A 19,767-nucleotide genomic window follows, 5' to 3' on the forward strand; every position below is an offset into this window, starting at 1 on the left:
CAGATTGTACTGGGTCTGGATGGGACAGAGTTAATTTTCTCCATAGCAGCCCATATGGTATTGTGTTTTAGGTCTGTGACCAGAGCACTGTTGATAACTCACCTGTGTTTCAGCTGTTGCTGAGCATTGCCTGTGCAGTGTCAAAGTTTTCTCTGTTTATGACTGTCCTTTAAGCAAGGAGCTGGGAGGGGGCAGAGTCAGGATCGCTGACCCCCTGATGACCAAAGGGTTAGTCCATGACATGTAATATCATTCTCAGCAATAAAATGAGTGGAAAGGGAGTATTTTTCCAAACTAGCTGCTGCTCAGACATTGACTGGACATGTGTCTGCACATGGGATGTGGTGAACGATTTCCTTTTTATCACTTTTTTTCCCCTTTCTATTAACCCCTCTTTATTTCAACACAAAAGTTTTCATGCTTTGGCTCTTCTGTTTCTCTTCTCCATCCCAGTGTGGGGGAGTAAGCAAGGAGCCAGAAGAAGGGCTTAGCTGCCTGTCGGGGGTCAACCCAACGTGAAGATGTTTTAATAGAAGGTATATTTACTTGTACCCCTACATGCCTTGTTCTACCTGGAAACAACTTTAAAAGTTGAGATTTACAAAATAACAGAACATTCTCCTTTAGAAGTAGCAAGTAACCTCCCTAGTGAGCACAAAAATTTCCTCAGAAGTCCCTCAGTATCTCTTTCCCATATCTTTCTTTGCACATACATACATGCACATATAATTATATGAAATGTTGTAGATAATTTAGGGAAAAAAAACAGCAGCAATGAAAAAACAGTGTATAACACCACAGAATAATCAAAATGCTATGTTCTTAGGTTTCCTTATGCATCATTTGGTTGCAGTGTAATTTTTTTTAATTCACAGGGCAGATTTCTGCTCCGTACTGAGGTGAAGCAAAACATTCCTGCTTCTCACTGGCTTTTCACAGTTTGCTAGGTTATGCAGAAAGGCTGAGATATTCTCAGCTTTTAATTTTGCTTTATTTACAGATGCAGCAAGATGTTTTGCTTACAGAAAGCTAAGAAAAGCATATCAAATTTACATTTCATTCTGAAAATCATCATTATTAAGCTGTGGCTCTTCTAGTAGAGGTGTTTCTTGTAGTCTCATACTGGCAAAGAATAATATTTTTAACCTCATGGTACCTCTTCAGTAGAATTAGAATAGAATTATTTTCTTTTATCCAAGTGGGACTTTTTAAATATAAGACTGCAGACATTTACTAACAGTGAAGTGCAGGCAACTGAAAAAGCAAATTTGGAGATTATTGTTGATCACTTTTTTTCCTATTTTCCTGAGAAAATACATGGCAGACTGCTTCACCTTCATCCTTCTCATCCAAAGCTCTTCTTCTGTACAGGTAGCACGGTGTAAGTGGTACAAGGGGAGCTTTCTCAAGTACAAGTTCACTGTAGGTGATATGTTTGGAATTTTCAGCAGCAAATTTCTAGCAAGCTTTACTCATTGTGTCTGAGACCGTATTTTCTAAGGCTAATACATTAGATTACCTTAGCAAAGATAAGAACTTGGAGAAGGAAAATCTACCTGCTGTAGCTGAAGATCATGTTGAAGACCATCTAAAGATGATCAGAGTTAGGGTATCCAGTGTCTCTGCCTGTGGCAGGGGGTTGGAACTAGATGATCGTAAAGGTCCCTTCCAACCCTAACCATTCTGTGATTCTGTGATTGTATGATAGAAGTGGATTTTCCAAGAAATAGTGAATGCGTTGCCTAGCCAAAAATACTCGTTGTATCAGTATTCCAGTTCTTACTCTAAAACTGTTGAAAATTATAAATATGTTGTCAACTTTACATAGCCATATAACCATAAAAACTAGTAGCAATTCATTAATGAAGCTCACTAAATAAACCCACAGCTTAAGTTAATAGGAAGCATTCATAAGGCTTACCAAGAGTTTCTCATTTGTGTAAAGCTATATTGGGAATTGCACTTACTTCCTTTGCAGACTGAGGCTTTATTCCCAAATTAGGTTTGATTCTAGACTCCAAAAACACTAACTGAACCTTGCACTCTGCTCATTAGTCATATAGTTGCATGATAAAAATAAGGAGTTGTTTAGATGTTTCATCTGTTAAATATAGTTATGCTAGTTTGAATTGGTTGATTCTTGTAATTAACAAGAGTTAATTAAGATTATATAAAATATTTTTTAAAATGCTACAGGACTCTGGCAGCAAAAATTTTTACTTGTTTGTTTAACCGTGTTTAATTTCACATCTTTGCAGTTAAATCAGTGCAGCTTTTTAGCAAAATATGTATTGATGAAGCAATGATAACAACATCTAGAAGCATATCTAGTGGCCTTCTGAAGTTTCCTATTGAAACACGTTTCTTTCCAGTCACTTTTTATGATGACACATGGATGTTTTCAATTTTGCTTGTCTGCTTACTTATTTGGAGATTTTTGCATTTGCAATTACATGTCTGCGTAGTATATTGGCTCTGAAAATTCCAAGATTATCTTCATGTTGTACGTTAATTGTTTTGCAAGGATTTCTAAGTCTTTTGCACAAAGATAAAAAGTGGAAAGAGAGAATGCCTGTGAGGCTCCTGCTAAGGTTGTTTTCTAGTCATCTGGGGCCTTTAAATACCCAGTCAGTGTTTCTTTGGCTTAAGCCAGCATTTACTGGCTTAAATTTGAATAAAGCATTATTTTAGAGAGAGTGCATTGTCTGTGGAATGAGAATACGAAGTCTTAGAGACTTTATTTCCTCTGCAGCTTTCTTGTTCAGGATTTATCTTATTTCTGTAGGCAGTTTGTTCACTCCCTAGGTAGTATTCTCCACAGCTAACCTGTAGGATTCATCATCCTACAGGTGCTTCTCTGCGATGCAGTTTGGTGTAGACAGAGGAGGCTGGAAGGCCATGTGTTCCATGTTTGTCCTGTATCGCCACCCTCAGCTTTCTAGCACTTTCACATCCATCATCTAACTGCTCTGTCTTCAGAATTAGAGACACATTGAAATGGAAGCATAACATGTCCAATCCTTTGCACTTGAAACACGTTTCATAATTTTCCATATCATAAGACTGTAGCAACAACTGAAGCAAGGAACAAACAATCCTCCATAGTCATGCATGTATCCAGTGTTCTTGTGTTCAGATAGCGAAGGTTCAAAAGTGCATTTTCTCAGCAGAGTAGCTATGTTAAAGCAGGTGATTTCATGGGAAACAGTAGGCACTGAAGTAGTGGCTGGATATTAGCACTTTTCCAAGAAAGAAAGTTATCTTCAGTCTCATTTGATATGTTGCTTGCATTATCCATATGCTGAAACTGAACTGAAAAATGAGATGTATCTCTAGAAGCTGCTATTGGCTGTTCTTCGGTAGGTTACCTAATGCACGTGCCAGCACTGCTTAGCCTCATATAGAAAACATGGAGAGGCAGCCACAGACCTGCATGTATTCTTGCTTCTTCCAAAAGAAACAAGGTGTTTCAGCTTTGTGGAGGCAAAGTGGTCTTCCACCAGAGATACCTGAAACACTGACAGATCCTATGTAAATTATTTACTGCTATCATCTGCTGACAGTATCTTGCGTGGGATTGTATTTGAACCAAGAAGGAGATGATACTGGGAATGTGGCTTAGGAAAAATTTCTTTCCCAAAAGGGTGGTCAGGTGCTGGAATGGGCTGCCCAGGGAGGTGGTAGAGTCACCATCCCTGGAGGTGTTCAAGAAATGTTTAGATGTTGTACTAAGGGACATGATTTAGTGGGAAAATATTGGTGGCAGGTGGACAGTTGGGCTAGGTGATCTTGGAGGTCTTTTCCAACCTTGATGAGTCTAAGATTCTTTGATTCTATTTTGTATTTTTAGCAGCGTCCTGAAGATTGCTTTCTTTATGCAAGAGTAGAATGTTACCTAGCCATTACTAAAAGCCAAGGTTATTGGGATGATGCAGAATTTAAGCTCTGTGGTTTAGCTGATAATCTGTTCTGTTCCCTGACACTGTTTCAGACTTGGGAGGACCAGTTTAGCTATTATATTGAACCAGTAAGTTTAAGATTTAAAAAATAACTATATTGACCATTTTTGCAAGATGATTACAAGAGTTCTTATTGTACAAACATGCCTGATTTTGCATATCTTTTTTCCTCATTAAGATTTACAATACAGTTGTTCCTATACCATTTTTGTTATCCAAGTTCCACATGTATGAGATTTAAATTTGGGCTTTCATTTGTCCCCTTCCCTGTATGTCTTGAGTGAACTGATGAAACTATCTTGTCTCAGTTTAAGGATGGGAGCACTATAGACAGATATGGAGCTTTTCCTAAGTGTGTACACCTACCTTTTCTTTGGGCTGCACACAAAGAGGGCTCAACCAACTTCAGATACTTAAAAAGACTGGTAAAATTGCATGGGGAACATCCTCCTCATTCTGTGACTTTCCATCACTCATACAGCATCTCCAACAACTTGAATTAGGTGAAAAAATTATTGTTTTGCTTATGTGTCAGGGGAACCTCAAAGTCAAAACAGCCTCATAATTATTCTGTTTCAAAAGCAAATATAATTGTCCTTTTGCTTAGGTATAGCAAGCTTCTTCCAAGTGTTGGCCACAGTGCTATGCTAAAGAGACTGAATTCCAGTGCACAGTAACTAAAGTGTGCTGTTTATACTTGTGATTTGCTTTAATGAAAAAGAATTGTGTTTCCTGTCTTTAGAAGGCTACTGTACAATAATATGAAAGGCTGTATTTAAAAAAAAATCACCTGTTTTACTCTTTGGTGTCTTTTGAGCTATTTTATTCCTATTCACCAACACCTTTTTTCCCTACAGAAAGCTACCTGAATTAAAATTTTAACCTTGGGTTAGAATATCATCAGACATCTGTAAATATGTGTGTGTGTGTTAATATATATAAAATACATAGAACTACATACGTGGCTAAATAGGTTAGCTGCTGATTTTGTTTGCCTATTTCTCATTCCATGTCATGCTGCAATACTTCCCTCAGTCCTTGTATTCATTGTTTGTTTTCTCTTTGGTAGAAAATACAGGGAAAAGGCCAATTTGTTTTACATATTGCAATTAATTTACACACTCACATAAATGAACTGTAAAATGGTAATTAATATTGTAGAACACATTCCTTTGCTGGGTTCACATCAGAACTTCATACTTGTGACAAATTAGCTGCCTGCTACTAATAGAAAATGAATTTAAAGGGATTGGCAGGGCAGGATCACAGTTACCCATTCTGTTAAATTTAAAAGTGTTCCATGTGGTTGTTTTAATGCTGTCATTGTTGATTTATTTGTGAGGAATAGATGAGCTGTTTTCAAGTTATTCTTTAAGTAACTGACTTCTTTAAGTAACCTGACTCAAGCCAGCTTCCAGTCCTGTGCTGTAACCACATTACAACACTACTTGATGCTCACAAACAGGATCCTGTCTGTGCTATGTAACACCCAAGTCTTTGGCATTTCTCCTGATATCTCACATTGAAGATTTGTGTAACTTGTTTTTCACATTCATTCTGTCATTTCTTTCTCCACTGTTAATTTCCAGATATCTCCTCTTCATGAAATAGCTTTATTCTTATTATTTTTCGGTAGTAGCAGATTGTGTTTTAAGGGCTACAGATTTTTTCTTTTGCCCATACTGTCAACTTCTGTGAATTCCTTTATGTGTTTTTTTTTTCAGATGTTGCAAGAAGAGCATCCCAACCTAGTGCCAGTTTAGAAAGTATTTTTCATCCTCCAGATTAAAGACTATTTATATGTGAAGAGATCTAAAACATAATTTCTTCTGCATTACATAAGACATTACTCAAGAATGCAATAAAATTCATTTCTGATAAAATGTATTTCTGTTGATTGCTGTTAAAGTACATATTTTCCCCAGCAGTTATTATATTGCAGTGCCTCAGATATCACATTTACCTACTTACAAATATATTCCAGTGTAAGAGAGATATTTGAAAACACTTCAAACTTCAGCTGAGGAAGAGTTTTTCAAAAAATAAACGACAACTGATTTGTTTTCTTCCACATAAGAGTAGCTACCTAAAATTCCATTCTTCTTTCACACAGAGATTTGAAAAACTATTTTAACATTCATTATTCACTTGCCAGTGATGCAAATGTAACCGTAGATGTTTGATTTCAGAAAGTCATAGGTCAACCATAGTTGGATACTAGAAACAGTGGTGGCAATTATGTAGTTCATATTGACAGGTAGCGGTAGCTACAATTTTCAGTCCATGTTACCATGTGTAAACTAGTTTTTCAGGTTTGTCCCCTGACTAATGGCAGCAGTACCTCTTTACAGTAACAGAATCAAAACTTTGCTGATCAAAATTTTGGATTTGGATAAAGCAGAACCTACAAAGTTCATTTAAATCTGTAGTTTTTAATTTTCTGTAAAATGTATTCAATGTAAAGTTTGTAAATTTGTTAGGCAGAAGAGAAGGTCACTGACTAGTTATTGGCTTGTGGAAATCCAGATTAGTTCACATTACATGTTCCATCACTGGGATTCTACCGTAATTTATAATAAAGACTATTTTTTTCTTATATCAATGCATTGTTTTTATGCTGATATGTTTACTATGTAGTTTTTTTGAGGAAGGAAGCTGTATTATTAAAAATAAAGGAGCAGCTGTTCAAGGACAGCCTTTTAAAATGAACATAACCTCATGTAAACTTTTAGACTATCCTATCTTTTTACGATTATTTGATATCCATTCACAGTATGTGAAGCATAGAATTTGCAGAGAGTGTGAAGTTTTCTGTCAGTTTTTCCCCTGATGAAAACAAACAAACAAGCCTCTGTTGGCTTTATTCTTTGTACAAACTGATTTCTGTGCTGAGTATTTCTTAGGAAACCTCAGTAAATTGCTGGAACAACCAGAGATGTTTGTGATGCGCTTGCATTGAAATACTCTGAAATTCTTTTTCCTTAAGTTCCTGGTCTGAAAACACTCTGTGGTGACAGGTTGAAGTGGGTTGTGCTGTAATGTTAGTATCATGAAAAGCTGGAGAGTTTTAAATCCTCCAGTCCCCTGAGCTTTTTGTGTTCCAAAATACTTGGTGAGCTCCAAAGAATAAAATACGGCAAAGAAATGCATGTTCAGAGTGTTTGTTGGGTTCAGTGAATAGTTGTCAGAGATGGAGACTCTGAAATGCAGAGCCAATTTACATGGAAAGGGATTTTCAAAATACTGGCATCTGTCCTCCTTAACTGAATATTTCCTCACTCTAAACTTCCAGAGGCGAGCTGTGAATCAATTAAGTCTTACCTGGTACCTTATACCTTCCTCCTCTTCTGAAAGTAAAATCAAAACTGATAATTGAAAGATAGATGTCATGTGTTTAAATTGTATGTTGCTGTTATGGAGAGGGATAGTTAATCATAGAACATGCACGTGTTTTCTTTCCATCCCTTGCCTGAAATATTGACCTCTTCCTGTCCTAGAGAAAACCTAGTAAAATCTATTACTGAAAAAAGTCACCTTGTATAACAGAATAGTGTGCAGCTCTTTCATTTCTCTTGCTTATCTTATTCTTAGGGAGCCATCAAAAGATCCTTTACTGTCCAAGTGCTCAAGCACTGTTCCTACACACTTAAAGTGGCATACAGCTTATTCACAGGGGCATATTTCTTTGGCAGTTTGTTTCAATTTCTCCCTCTAATAGTGAGGGCATCGTAAGGCAGAGAATTCATCTTTACTAAGGTCTCCTAATGTAGGTCGTTTGACAACTTACTGGCTTGTTGTTAGGGACAGACTGATGAACTTTATAAAGTGAGATGAAAATCAGTCTGAATTGCATTTTCTTTCTTTTTTTTTTTTTTTTTTGCATTCTGTCTATCACATAGACAAAAATGAAACTAAATACATTTCTGAAAAAGGTTTGCATAGTTGTCTGAATGGAAAAATTAGCTGAAGTAGTTAAACAGAGTCATATGAGAAATAACTTTTATGGTAGAAAGTGTGAGCCAATTCTGTAAGTGTTTAAGTACAAGCATTTTGAAGATAACGGGTGTGACATCTTTCTTTTACCTGGTAGCCTCTTGAGCCCAAATCCTTGAATATCACTATGAATGGCAATTTTTTTTGTATCTTTCCTTATGAATCATAACAAAAGAAAGCTTTTCTTCTTTCCATTCCTTTTCTTTCTTTCAGACTTCAGGTAGAGGACACATTTGTAGATGGGCAGAATGTCCCATAGCGAAACATTCTTTCATGTTTCTGTTCTGTGATTCTGCATCACACTGACATGAACACAAAGGACAAGTGCTAAACCTTTTAGCTGAGTGTCTCTTCAAAGTGCTGGTTAGTAGCCTGGGAACTTATTTCCCACCCGTATATGCTGGCAAGGGATCCAGTGAAATGAAGCATTGACCCTTGAAGATTATCATGATAGGCCTTTGTAGAAAGGCAGTCATGCTTCGTTCTACAACTTCGGCAACTTTTTTAAACAAGTTGTTTGTGATGCAAGTATCCCACCAATATAGGAAATTGTTGTGTGTTGAAATATATACATTCACAAAAAATGTTAGTTTGAAAGCACCTTAGGTGTTTTACTTCCTGTTAGTGGCTAAGTCCTATAATATGCTGTCTCCATGAACTGTAATTTGAAATTTTGGGGATTTCATTTTCCATGAAAGTTCTCATAGCTCAAAAGCAAACCTAATCAATCTCAAGCATCAGTTTCATCATATTTGTTTATCTAGTTAGTAGTCATTGTAGTGATTAATGAGGTGGCTTTTCTAATTTCACTTGCAGGATTCAGAGTCTGTTCCGAACTGTAGACCCAAGCAAAATCTAGGAAGAGAAAATTAAATGCAGTGTAGAATGAACATAATGTTTTATATGCAAGATTTTACAAAGTCTTTCCTTTCGCAACATAATTGAAATATTACTTATAGGACCCATAAAAGATAACATATTAAAACAAATTGAGTTGCATATATGATTGATTCTCTCAGTGGGAAGTTGATTGTGAGATGTGCAATTTTATGCATATGACCTTGAAATGAATAAAACAACTTTTAATTTTGTCATTTCCCATATAAATGTGGAGTGCAATTAGCAATAATCTTGGCAGAGAAGCTAGGGTCTAACATAAAAATCTGCTAAGAAAATAAATTTATAACATTACTGCACTAAAGATGATAAAAAGGATTTTCCAGTGCATGAAGACTAGTGAAATATTCAGCAAAGTTAATTTAACTTGCATATCACAAAACTTTCCAAAGATCTACTTCTCTCCAGAATAGGCTTTTTTTTCTATCTGCAATTCACATGAAAATTCATACTGTTCTTTAATTCAATGAGTACATGTTATCATACTTCCGTGCCACTTGTGGCTTTTTCTTACTGATACTAAAAGTACATCTAGCACTGCAGCTACTTCCATTTCAGCTAGAATTTGGGGTACAGTTTCAGGTTGCATTTAATCCCATGTTACTGAAAGTTGATGCGTGTTCTGCAACCCCTCTGCACACATCGTCTCTGTTTGCCGTCTATAAACATAACATTGACTTTGGGGTCTGCTTGGTTATCTGGTGGAACCCTAACCATTTGATTGTGCTTAGGTGCTGTGAACTCCAGGGAAACTGGAGATATTTCTTCCTTTCTTCTTGAGGCAGCCTCAGTCTTCCAGGTGTGGATTTTATCTGTCCCCTTTCTCTGCTGAAAAACGTTGTTCCCTCCAATCTCATGCTCTTTGTAAGCTTTGTACCCAGGAGTGGTTTCTCACCAACACAGCCTCCCTCTGGGAAGCTGCACTTCATCCGTATGCATTTCACCATGCGAGCAGTGGTTTATTAGTGAAATACATGCAGTGGGGTGTCATTCAGGTATATTACATTTTAAAGACTATAGTAATCTGTGCTTTGTGATTTCTGAATGATATACCTCAGGCTCTGGAGAATAATTCAATAATCAGATAAGATATTGCTCAATCAATTTCAACAAGACTAGCTTTATTCAAATTAAGAAAATTTGGATTGAAAATTCAGCTTCATATGAAAAATAAACTTTAAAAAGTCTTGACAAAATCTCTGATCAAGTTTGGTGACTAAATGATGAACTGTGAGCAGATTAATAGGAAGTGATTCAAGAAGCTGTACATACAACTGTGAAACATTAATACAATTTTAGAATTCATCAGCATCCAGATTATCACTTTGGTTTTGTTAGTAAAGATTATACTTTTTCATAGAACATATATCTAACTTACCTGATAAATTTAATTGTCTCATTCAAAATTCTAACAGGTTAGTACCAATCACTTTTATTGCTTGTTTTTTTCCTCTCTTTTTTCCTAGTCATGTTGGTGGTGGTGTTTTACATTACATGTTGTTGTAGTGTTTCTCATCAAAGCATCTCGGAAGGTTAAGGGGAAAAAATTAGACTAATAACATGGAAATAAGGAGTGACTCTACCCAAAACAAGTTGTACCAAGAGAAAGCAACTGTGATTCTTGTTGTAATGTGGGTGTCAACCTTAGTTCAAAAACACCCATGCTCTCCAGATGTCTATGTAAGCGGTCTGTTGCCCGTCACCAGCGGAAGAGTGCTTGTGTACACAACTGACCTCACCTAAAGTGCTTGCCATGTTGTTATCTACTTTTAGCCTTCAATTTTTAAGTTCTTTCTTTGTGGCTACCCAAGCCCTACATCATCTTTCTATCTTCATCTCATCAACTCCCCATCGCTTTTCCTTTCTGGACTGAAACTCCATATCAACTCTCTACAGCAACAATCTGAATTTCCCTGTCTGCTCCTTGTTAGTTATGTCACATGTCTGCAATGTCGCTGCTTAGCTGCACAGGGATGAGGGCAAAATTTACTGATGGAAATCACCCTGGGAAGCTTGTATTGCAGACAAAAATCACAGGAAGCAGGGACAGCTTTCCTACCATAGTAATCATATGGATCACAGCTGTAGAGGGCATGGATCAGGGCTAGATGAAGCATCCTATTCTGACCTTGCGCTGCATGGAAGAATTTAAGCAGCTACTGGAGGTTTTGCATTCCCTTTCAGCTGCTTCTCAAGATCATACATTTGCAGCCCAAATCCCAGGCACAGGGCATACTGCTGATGTGGAAGTATACTCCAGCTGTTTTTTCTGCTCCTGGAAAGGCAACAGGCTTGTGGGGTTAGCCCAAGACATGACTATGACATGCCTGTACGGCAGCCTTGATTATACCTGGCTTACAGCCAGTCTTAGGCATGCCTTGAACAGCACTGCAAGCATTGGCACAGTCTCATCTTCATGGGAAATGTGGCATGTCTTGTGTCGGCCTAGGGTACTCACTGAGTGGAGATGTGCATGCTAGCAACATGAGGACATTATGGGAGACTACAGGACAACAATTCTGTGTATAACCTAGGAATTGCTTCAAAATCAAGAATTGGTGCCCAAGTCTTCCTTCTGTTGCTGGGATCATATATCATCTTTGTATGTCTTTGTTACGTGTGTTTCCAGTAGCTAGGAAGCCAGCCATGAATGGGTTAAGTTAATTGTGAATTTGATGTTAAAATGCGTTCAAAGGAATATGGCAATGTGGGTATAAGATACTATGGGGCACTAAATAGTGCAGGACTCTGTGGATCGTTGTGCCTTTAGCACCTGAGGATGAGCAAAGCCGATGCCTGTGAATGCCAACAGTCTATGCTTACTTGAAAAAATGTTTGTCTGACTCTAGGCATGGAACCCGTTGTGCTGGAGAAGTGGCAGCCACTGCAAACAACTCACACTGCACAGTGGGAATCGCCTTTAATGCCAAGATTGGAGGTATGTGAAACAGTCTCCCACCACAAAAAAAGAAACCAAAGAGACATTTGTGCTAAATGCTACAATCTCATCTTTCTCAACAAGAGGAAGAGACTTATATGGGTAATAGCTGTGTTAACAATGAAATCTCAGTAGTAGAGTGATGATTGAAGACCGGTACTGAAGGAGTTTGTCTGTGGTGACACTTCTCCAGTGCTCCCGGGAACAGTGCCTCTCAGTAAACACGGTAACATAGAAAGTGAGACATTCAGTGCAAACACAAAACCCAGAACTAGATCATCCGTGTTTTCTCACAGATCCGAAGCTGTAAGTAATGGGCTTGGAGAAATCAGAAGTAAATGTAAACATTAGGAATATTGCCTTGCATATTGATCTCAAAGAAAACACTGTGAAAACTTAAAACTTTGTTGTGTTGTTTGGCTGTGATTGAAGAGTATCTTTTAGTCCCTAGATGTGATCAGATTATTGCCCAAAGTATGATATTCAATAATGCTTCTTTGCTCTGTTCAGCCTAGAGGCTCCAGGTGATTTCTATTGGTTCTTAACCAAAAGCAGCTTGAGACTTTTGGCAGTTGGTCTTAGAAATGACTGTAAAGATGTCAACTACATGTCTTCTAGGCTGTAGCCTGCCTGTGCCCTATTTTAATGCTTCACTTGAAGTTTTACCCTGTTCCATTTTTGATGGAATTATGGGATTGATAAATTGGCGTTCAGTAAAATACCTATAGCTCAAATTCATTAGCTGTTGGTTTTTTGTTCTAAAATGGAGCCTATCTATGAAAACAGAAATATGTTTACACATATATATCATAGAAGATGGTTAAAAAATATGAGTAGCCAGGGCTAGGGCTGTTTCCATAATTAACAGTACTGTATCTTTTCCCTGCTGGATCAGTACAAGTTTGATCCAAATCAAATGTGAATACAACTACATTTCAAATTAGCCAAAGCAGAGAGACCGTCCTGTTTTCCTACTAGCTTCAAGAGGATAGACAATATCTGATCCATCATAAGATGAGAGTAATGCAGATAAACAATTTGACTTCAGGCAAAGAGCCTGCCTGCACTAAGCTCCCGTGTCAGAAGGCTTGAAAAAATTTGGGCTGGCCAAGTGAGCTTGTGGCAGATGAACAGATTGTCTCATGTGGGCAGGGCATTTGATCACGTACCAGCAGCTATGAACAAATTTACTGTTTCAAACCAGCATTTGAAGAGAGTTAGTGCAATGATATAAATAAAAAGTGACTTCTGGAATTAAATTTTCATTTGTCAGTTGTATGTTAACATGATGTGTAAAAGCCTGGGCATATGCTTGGGAAGCTCTTTGTTATTAACAATGGCTTCTTAATAGATTCTTATTAAGAAATAAGGAATCCGCAGTCACAATATTTTTGAAAACAAACAAACAACAGGCATATTAGCAGAATCACAGTTTTTTCTAAATATATATAGTATGAAAACTGATTCATGTGGTCATGGTATGGACAAGATTTATGTTAAAAGCAAAGGTAGCATACGTGTGCATTTTGCATAATGTGTTTATTTATTTTGTATTGAGAGTATAACAGCTTTCAAGAATTTTCACTGTTCTAGTTCAAGTAAAATAATTATCCTCTCTGTTCAGCACAATAATTCTGCTGGACCATCACCATCATCATTATTTAAGGAAAGCTGGAAAATACAAGAGTGACAGAGTGATAATGTACCACCTTTCAACATCATTGGTATTTGAAAATAGGACCTCAACAGATAATCTGCAGAAAGTCAGAGACCAAAGAGAGCTCCAAGATGCTGGGAAGGGGGGTTGTTTTTTTTCCTTCTACTAGGTGCTCATACATAGGAATTTTGCTGCTGACCTGTATTTGGCATGCCTCCCTCCCTTCACTCAAAAAAGCCATAAGCTACACATGTGAATATACAGCGGTTGCGTTCCCCCTCCACAGGCCAGATGGAGTGTAAAAATGTTGAATCATATTATGCTGAACTAGTATTCAGCTCACTTATTTCCCACGGATTTAAAGACCCTCCTTTGGCCTTTTTGGAGAAGAAACTAGAGTGAAGGTAAAGCAGTTACAGTTTTCTTACAAAGAGGAACACCTGCCAACGGTGGTGTTGAATTTGCTCTGCCAAGATGAATATTCTTTACTTTAAATCAAAGCAGGAGTTGCTGTAGCTCTGTACACATAAGGGATAGTATGGAAATAAAGCAAAAGGAAAAATAAATCCTTCCCATCAATATTCCATCAAAAACAGTCAACTGGGCAAATCCAATTAGTGATTGTTGTGATGGAAGGTTGTTAACAAGTAAATCCACCAGTAGTGCTCTCTTTCCTTCTAAATATGTTTGTACTCTGTGACTCATTTTCACGTATTTAAGGACCTCTAACCACAAGGTCTTCAAGAAGTCCAAGCCTTCTCCTACAATAGTTTGAGTCCAGACTTAATCTGCAGATACAAAAATCTGAGTAAAAATGCAGTCTGGACCTTTATAGCTTGTGGGATGTCTCTTGTAAAAAAAATTATGCAGTATTCCTGTAGTTTGTGCTTAGCTCAGCTACAGACCCCTTTCATTAAAACACAATGCCATGCAAAAAAAGGGTAGTTTCTTTAACGTGTGACCCTCCATGGAAGTCATATATGGAAAGTTACCACCTACAGAGCTTGTAAGACTTTTCATAAGAAGGGATGGTTATGAAGTTGCAGACTGGTTCTGGAAGTTGCAAAGCATCTGCAGGGATTTGGGTGCTTAGTTACTTGGCTGGGCTGGAGTCCGGACAGGAAAACAGTTACACTGAGTTATGGCACAACAGATGTAGATTGTCTTCAGCTGACGAGGAATTAGTTCAGCTGTTTCTTTAAGCTTAAGTCAGATGCTGATTAAAGACAAACATTTTAAAAGAAAACCTTCTTTCAGCTTAGTTTTGTATGTTTTCTGTGATTTGCTGAAAGTTTGTGCTGACTAAAATGCCACTTACATTTTGGCACTTACTGTAGATACTGGAAAAAGTTTACAGAGCTCCAAAGTCTTAGGTGGAACAGTCTGGAAACACAGTCTGCTAATTGCCTTCTGAGCAGCTTTTGTTGTGCTATCACCACATGCCAAATGTAGTTTGGACGTTCTGTGATCGGCAAAATTAACTCCTCCAGACATTTGAAAAAAAAAAAAAGAAAAAGAAAAAAAAGAAGGAGAGAGGGAAAGAAAGGAAAGAGTTGTTCTGTGCTTTTTTTGTTGTTATTGTGATATTTTAAATAGCCACTGAGACATCCTTGATCAAAGTTACATTTGAAGCATGTCTGCCAATGGTTGTCAGAACAGAGATGCACCTAAGGCACAGCCTTGTCCATCTTGCTTTAGATTTGGCCATTTCACCATCAACTAAAAAAACCCATTGTGAATTACTTAGATGCCATGGCAGCATCTGGAGTTATTGTTCACTGGGTAAATGCTGTATGACTTAGGTTTGTTCCACAGTCACAGAAACGTAAAGGGAAGCTTTATCTTCCATCTTTCAAATGCAGCGTACCTTTTGTTGTCTCTTTATTTTGAATGAAATATATTCTAACATGCTTGAAAGAACTGAGAACATAGCTTCCACTCATCATTAGTTTTCTAAGATTGTGCTTAGGTATTAAAATAAAACCTGAGATTCCCAAAGTTGTTTTAATGGCTTTTTTATAAAGTAAAGTTCATAGTGAGATCACTGTTTGGACAAGTTTATTATCTCACGAAACATAGGCAGCTTTTGTGTGAACGTAGAAATATGATCACTTTCCATTTTTGAGTCAATTAGAATGAAGAAAAAAAAAGACCCTCTGTCAACAAAGCAGCCCCTGTACTTTTTTGTTAATTGAAAGTCAAAGTCTTTGTAAACACTCAAGTTACTGCAGTCTGAACTCATGAGCAAAGTGGAATGTGTCTGTAATTAAAATATGTAAATCTGGCTTATAAATAGAAGCGGACCTTTAAAGGGGAAAAAGCTTCAAACTAGTTAATTGTGGAAGTGATCATTACTCTGTACAGTTACACTCTAATTATGATGTAATATTTAATATCCCTTTGATAAAACATCACTAACTGTATGAAGGTCCTCTTCCCTGTGTAGGTTAAAACTGGTATTAGTGGTTTTCTCAGTCAGAATTTAACTTCAATCAAAATCTTAGTCAAAAGAAAAACTTGAAGGATCTTTTCAATTTCCAAAATTAAACTTACCTTACTTAGTCTAGTGATCTTAAAGTCATGATACCATTTACTTCAGAAATGCTGGCACATTGACTTGTCAAAACCCATGTGAAAAGATTTTTTTAGGACAAAAATTTCAGATTGTACTGTACAAAAGCCTCTTCACACAGGAGGATGTTCACAGTATTCTAGTTTCAGGTAGAACAATGTGACATATACAGTATTTATTAGTGGCTTCCTGTAGTCACCATGCTGCTCTATATGGTTACCTGTTTGTATATACAAGTTTTCTCCTCACCTTTTTCTTTGCCATCTGATACAGTGAAGGAATATTCATGTGTACCTGTCAGTGGATATCCTGTTCTTATATTTGTCAGCATATTTATGTCTTCGAACGTCTTCAATTAAGTGCTGCAGTTTCATTGCAGTATAGAAGGAGAAAGAGAAGATTATACTGTCTTCAAATGACATATACAAACATTTCAACATTCAAGTTATTTTCTAAGTTTTTGTCAGCATAGAAGTTTGTTGTTAAAGTTAAATGGTTATACAGTCGCTAAATGACTTGAAGACCATTTTCAAAACTTGAAGACCATAATACTACTCCCTTTCAGTATTTTTTCATATGGAAATATTTTTGTTGTTGGAGAAACACATATGCAAAGAGATTTTGTTTTCCTCATTAGAAAACTTAATCCAATGTCCCACACACCCATTATCTCTGAAAAAAAGAAAAAGAAGCTTTTTGTGTTTGGTTGTCCTGTTGATTGTATCTTTCATCCTGAAGGTGTACGGATGCTGGATGGAGATGTCACAGACATGGTAGAAGCAAAGTCTCTGAGCCTTAATCCCCAGCACATCCACATCTACAGTGCTAGCTGGGGGCCTGATGATGATGGTAAAACTGTAGACGGACCTGCTTCTCTAGCACGTCAGGCCTTTGAGAATGGCATCCGAATGGTAGGTTGATATCAAAGTCTATCTCCTGGATCTGTTATTATGTGAAAGCAGAAGGGTACATATTCCTGGTATGTACAAGAGGTCAGCATGGGGGAAAGGAAAGGAGGATTCTAAAGGAAAGAAAAAAAGCTTATTTTACACACATCTAAAAATACAGTTTCATTGTGTAGTGACCTGACTGTCAGTACTTCCTGACATATCAACTAGCTGTATTCATTGTCAGCTGAAATACATCATCTTCTGTGTCCTTTAAAACTACCCTGAGGTAATAATGTAATTCTGCAAGAAAAAAAAAAGAGAAACTGAAAAAAGCTACTTTTCACAGCAGTGCTAAGTCGTGGAGTCTAAATTGCAATTAAGTTTTAAAGCAAAAGCTTTTGTTTTCCCTTCTGCTTTTCTTTTGTTGCTTTGTTTTGCTTGATTTCTAAATGGAATTTTGATTTTTTTAACAGCACGTTGGGGGCCAGAGTTTGTGTCTGGTCTCAGAGAACTTACACTCATTTTATAACTTATGTATACATTTCTCTACAAGTTTGTAGTATTACAGTGATACAGTTCTCGGTTTTCAAAATCCCAAACACCTCTATATCCCTATCCCTAAATATATATACCATAAATTTAAGACCTTTTCAATTTTCTGTAATAAGCAAGTATCAAACAGATAATTCCTCCAGTGCTCACTATATAGGACTAGATGGAAACTATTTTAAAGCTTTGAACATTACTATGAATGTAGCAGTAGACTCGCTATTTTAAAGGTGAGTAAGTAACTCTAGTATCTGGGAAACATTTGTTTGAAGAGCCTGAAACCGTTGGATCAAGGTGGAACTGGAACATGGTTAATGGAACTTGCTAACTCTTTGCAGCAAGATTGGGAAGTGTAGCTATTATTTAAGTTTGCAAGAAGTTTTGACAGATATGCCAAGTCCCCTGCCCTCTCCTGCTCCAAATGTGAATAATACACGCTCAGTTACCTAGCAGGTAAACTATGAAGAGAAATTACTGAAACACTAAACTGATGACAGGGACAGAGTGCTTCCTGTGATACATAATATTAAAAATATCTCTCATAAATCTCAGTGCCATGAATACTTTATTAACCATGCAACACCATACAACCACATTAGGTTATATGGTGACCCATATGGAGCTGCATACTTACGCTTTTACTAGTACTGTATGCACTGTATAAAGCCTAGTAAAGCAAAATATTCAAGCAAGTACTTGACTTTGCAAGAAATCTTAGGGAGTTAGCAGTTAAATACATTTAAGGACACTGATAGAGTCTGTCCCCAGAGGGCTCCGTGGTATTTCATAATCATTATCAGAAGAGTTATTGAAATGCTCTTAGAACAATATAACAAGAATGTGAGAAGTCCAAATACCTCTCCATTACTACTTCCCGCACATCATCAATCCTCCTTTCAGCTGGAATGTCATTTCTCCCTATCACTCAGTTGCAGCTTATTACTGTTTGACAATGACCACTGAGAAGAAAAACAGTGAAGTAATGAAGGGAGACTAAAGAAACTGTAGCAGGATGCAGGGGAAAATTGAGGAAATATATTGTTGAATTGTTCAAGCACAATAAGCAAAAGAAGTTTTATGTCTAAACAGACATGTGTTTAAATATATTTTATGAAGGTAAGGCAACCATGGAAAGTTTAACCCAAATTTCTGTACCCAGAGGACTCAACCATTTCCTCATTGAAATTTCAACTCCAGATAAATCCAGTGTAAGTGAGAACTGTAGATTAATTTGTAAAGAGCAGGAAACTTGCCTAATAGCATCGTTGTCTCATTGTTATTACTGTTTGAGAGAATACCCTGTGGATCATTTTACTAGCACATTGTCCTATATTTTTATAGGTACAAGTATATAGTGGAAACGTACTATTTCATTTTAAAATTCTTATGTAGGGCTTTCCTGTTTTGTTTTGTTTTTCTAGGAAATAGTAGAAATCCTTTTAGATACAAGTCAAATTATTGTTTTTTTTATGGCTTTGCTTCTATTTCATTTTATTAACTTTTTTTTCTGCCCAAAGTTGCTCATTCAGCGCTGAATAGAAGCATGGTTCTATTCATGGTTCTATTCTATTCATGGTTCACTGATTGAATAGTTTGGGTTGGAAGAGACCTTAAAGACCATCTAGTTCCAGCCCTCCCTGCTAATGGACAGGAACACCTTCCATGAGACCAGGTTGTCCAAAACCCCATCCAACCTGGCCTTGAATGCCTTCAGGGATGGGGCATCCACAGATTCTCTGGGCAAACTGTTCCAGTGCCTCACCACCCTTTGAGTGAAGAATTTATTCCAGCATAATCTGATATAAACCTACTCTTTTTTAGTTTAAAGTTGTTATCACTACACTCTCTGTCGAAGAGTCCCTCTCCAGCTTTTCTATAGGCCCCTGTCAGATAGTGGAAGGCTGCTATAACATCTCCCCAGAGCCATCTCTTCTCCTGGCTGAACAACTTGTCAACCTGTTTTCAAAGGAGAGATGCTCCAGCCCTCTGATCATCTACATGGCCCTTTTCTGGAACTGCGCTAGCAGGTCCAAGTCTTGTGCTGGACATAGTTCTCCAAGTGGGGCCTTGTGAGGGCCAAGCAAGGGGCTACTATCACCTCCATTGCCGTGCTGGCCACACCTCTTCTGAGGCAGCCGAGGATATTATTGTCTTTCTGAGCTGTAAGTGCATACTGCTGGCTCCTGTTCAGTTTTTCATCCTCCAGTACCCCCAAGTTCTGCTCCTCAGGGCTGCTGCCCATCCACTCAGTGCTCAGCCTGTATTTGTGTCTGTGATTGCCCTGACCCAGGTGCAGCACTTTGCACTTGGCC

General features: G+C 37.5%; 1 protein-coding gene across 3 annotated transcripts in view; it reads left to right on the forward strand.

Annotated features, from left to right (window-relative positions):
- Nucleotides 1-19,767, forward strand: part of PCSK5 (proprotein convertase subtilisin/kexin type 5) — a 261,474-nt gene that overhangs the window by 91,210 nt on the left and 150,497 nt on the right. For all 3 annotated transcript variants that reach the window (XM_021380737.1, XM_021380739.1, XM_021380738.1), the window contains 2 exons: nucleotides 11,699-11,787; nucleotides 16,755-16,927. In XM_021380737.1, coding sequence (XP_021236412.1) covers nucleotides 11,699-11,787; nucleotides 16,755-16,927 — 262 coding nt within the window. The remainder of the gene's footprint in view (nucleotides 1-11,698; nucleotides 11,788-16,754; nucleotides 16,928-19,767) is intronic.

This window comes from Numida meleagris, chromosome Z, assembly GCF_002078875.1.
Source record: "Numida meleagris isolate 19003 breed g44 Domestic line chromosome Z, NumMel1.0, whole genome shotgun sequence".
Classification (NCBI taxonomy): Eukaryota; Metazoa; Chordata; class Aves; order Galliformes; family Numididae; genus Numida; species Numida meleagris.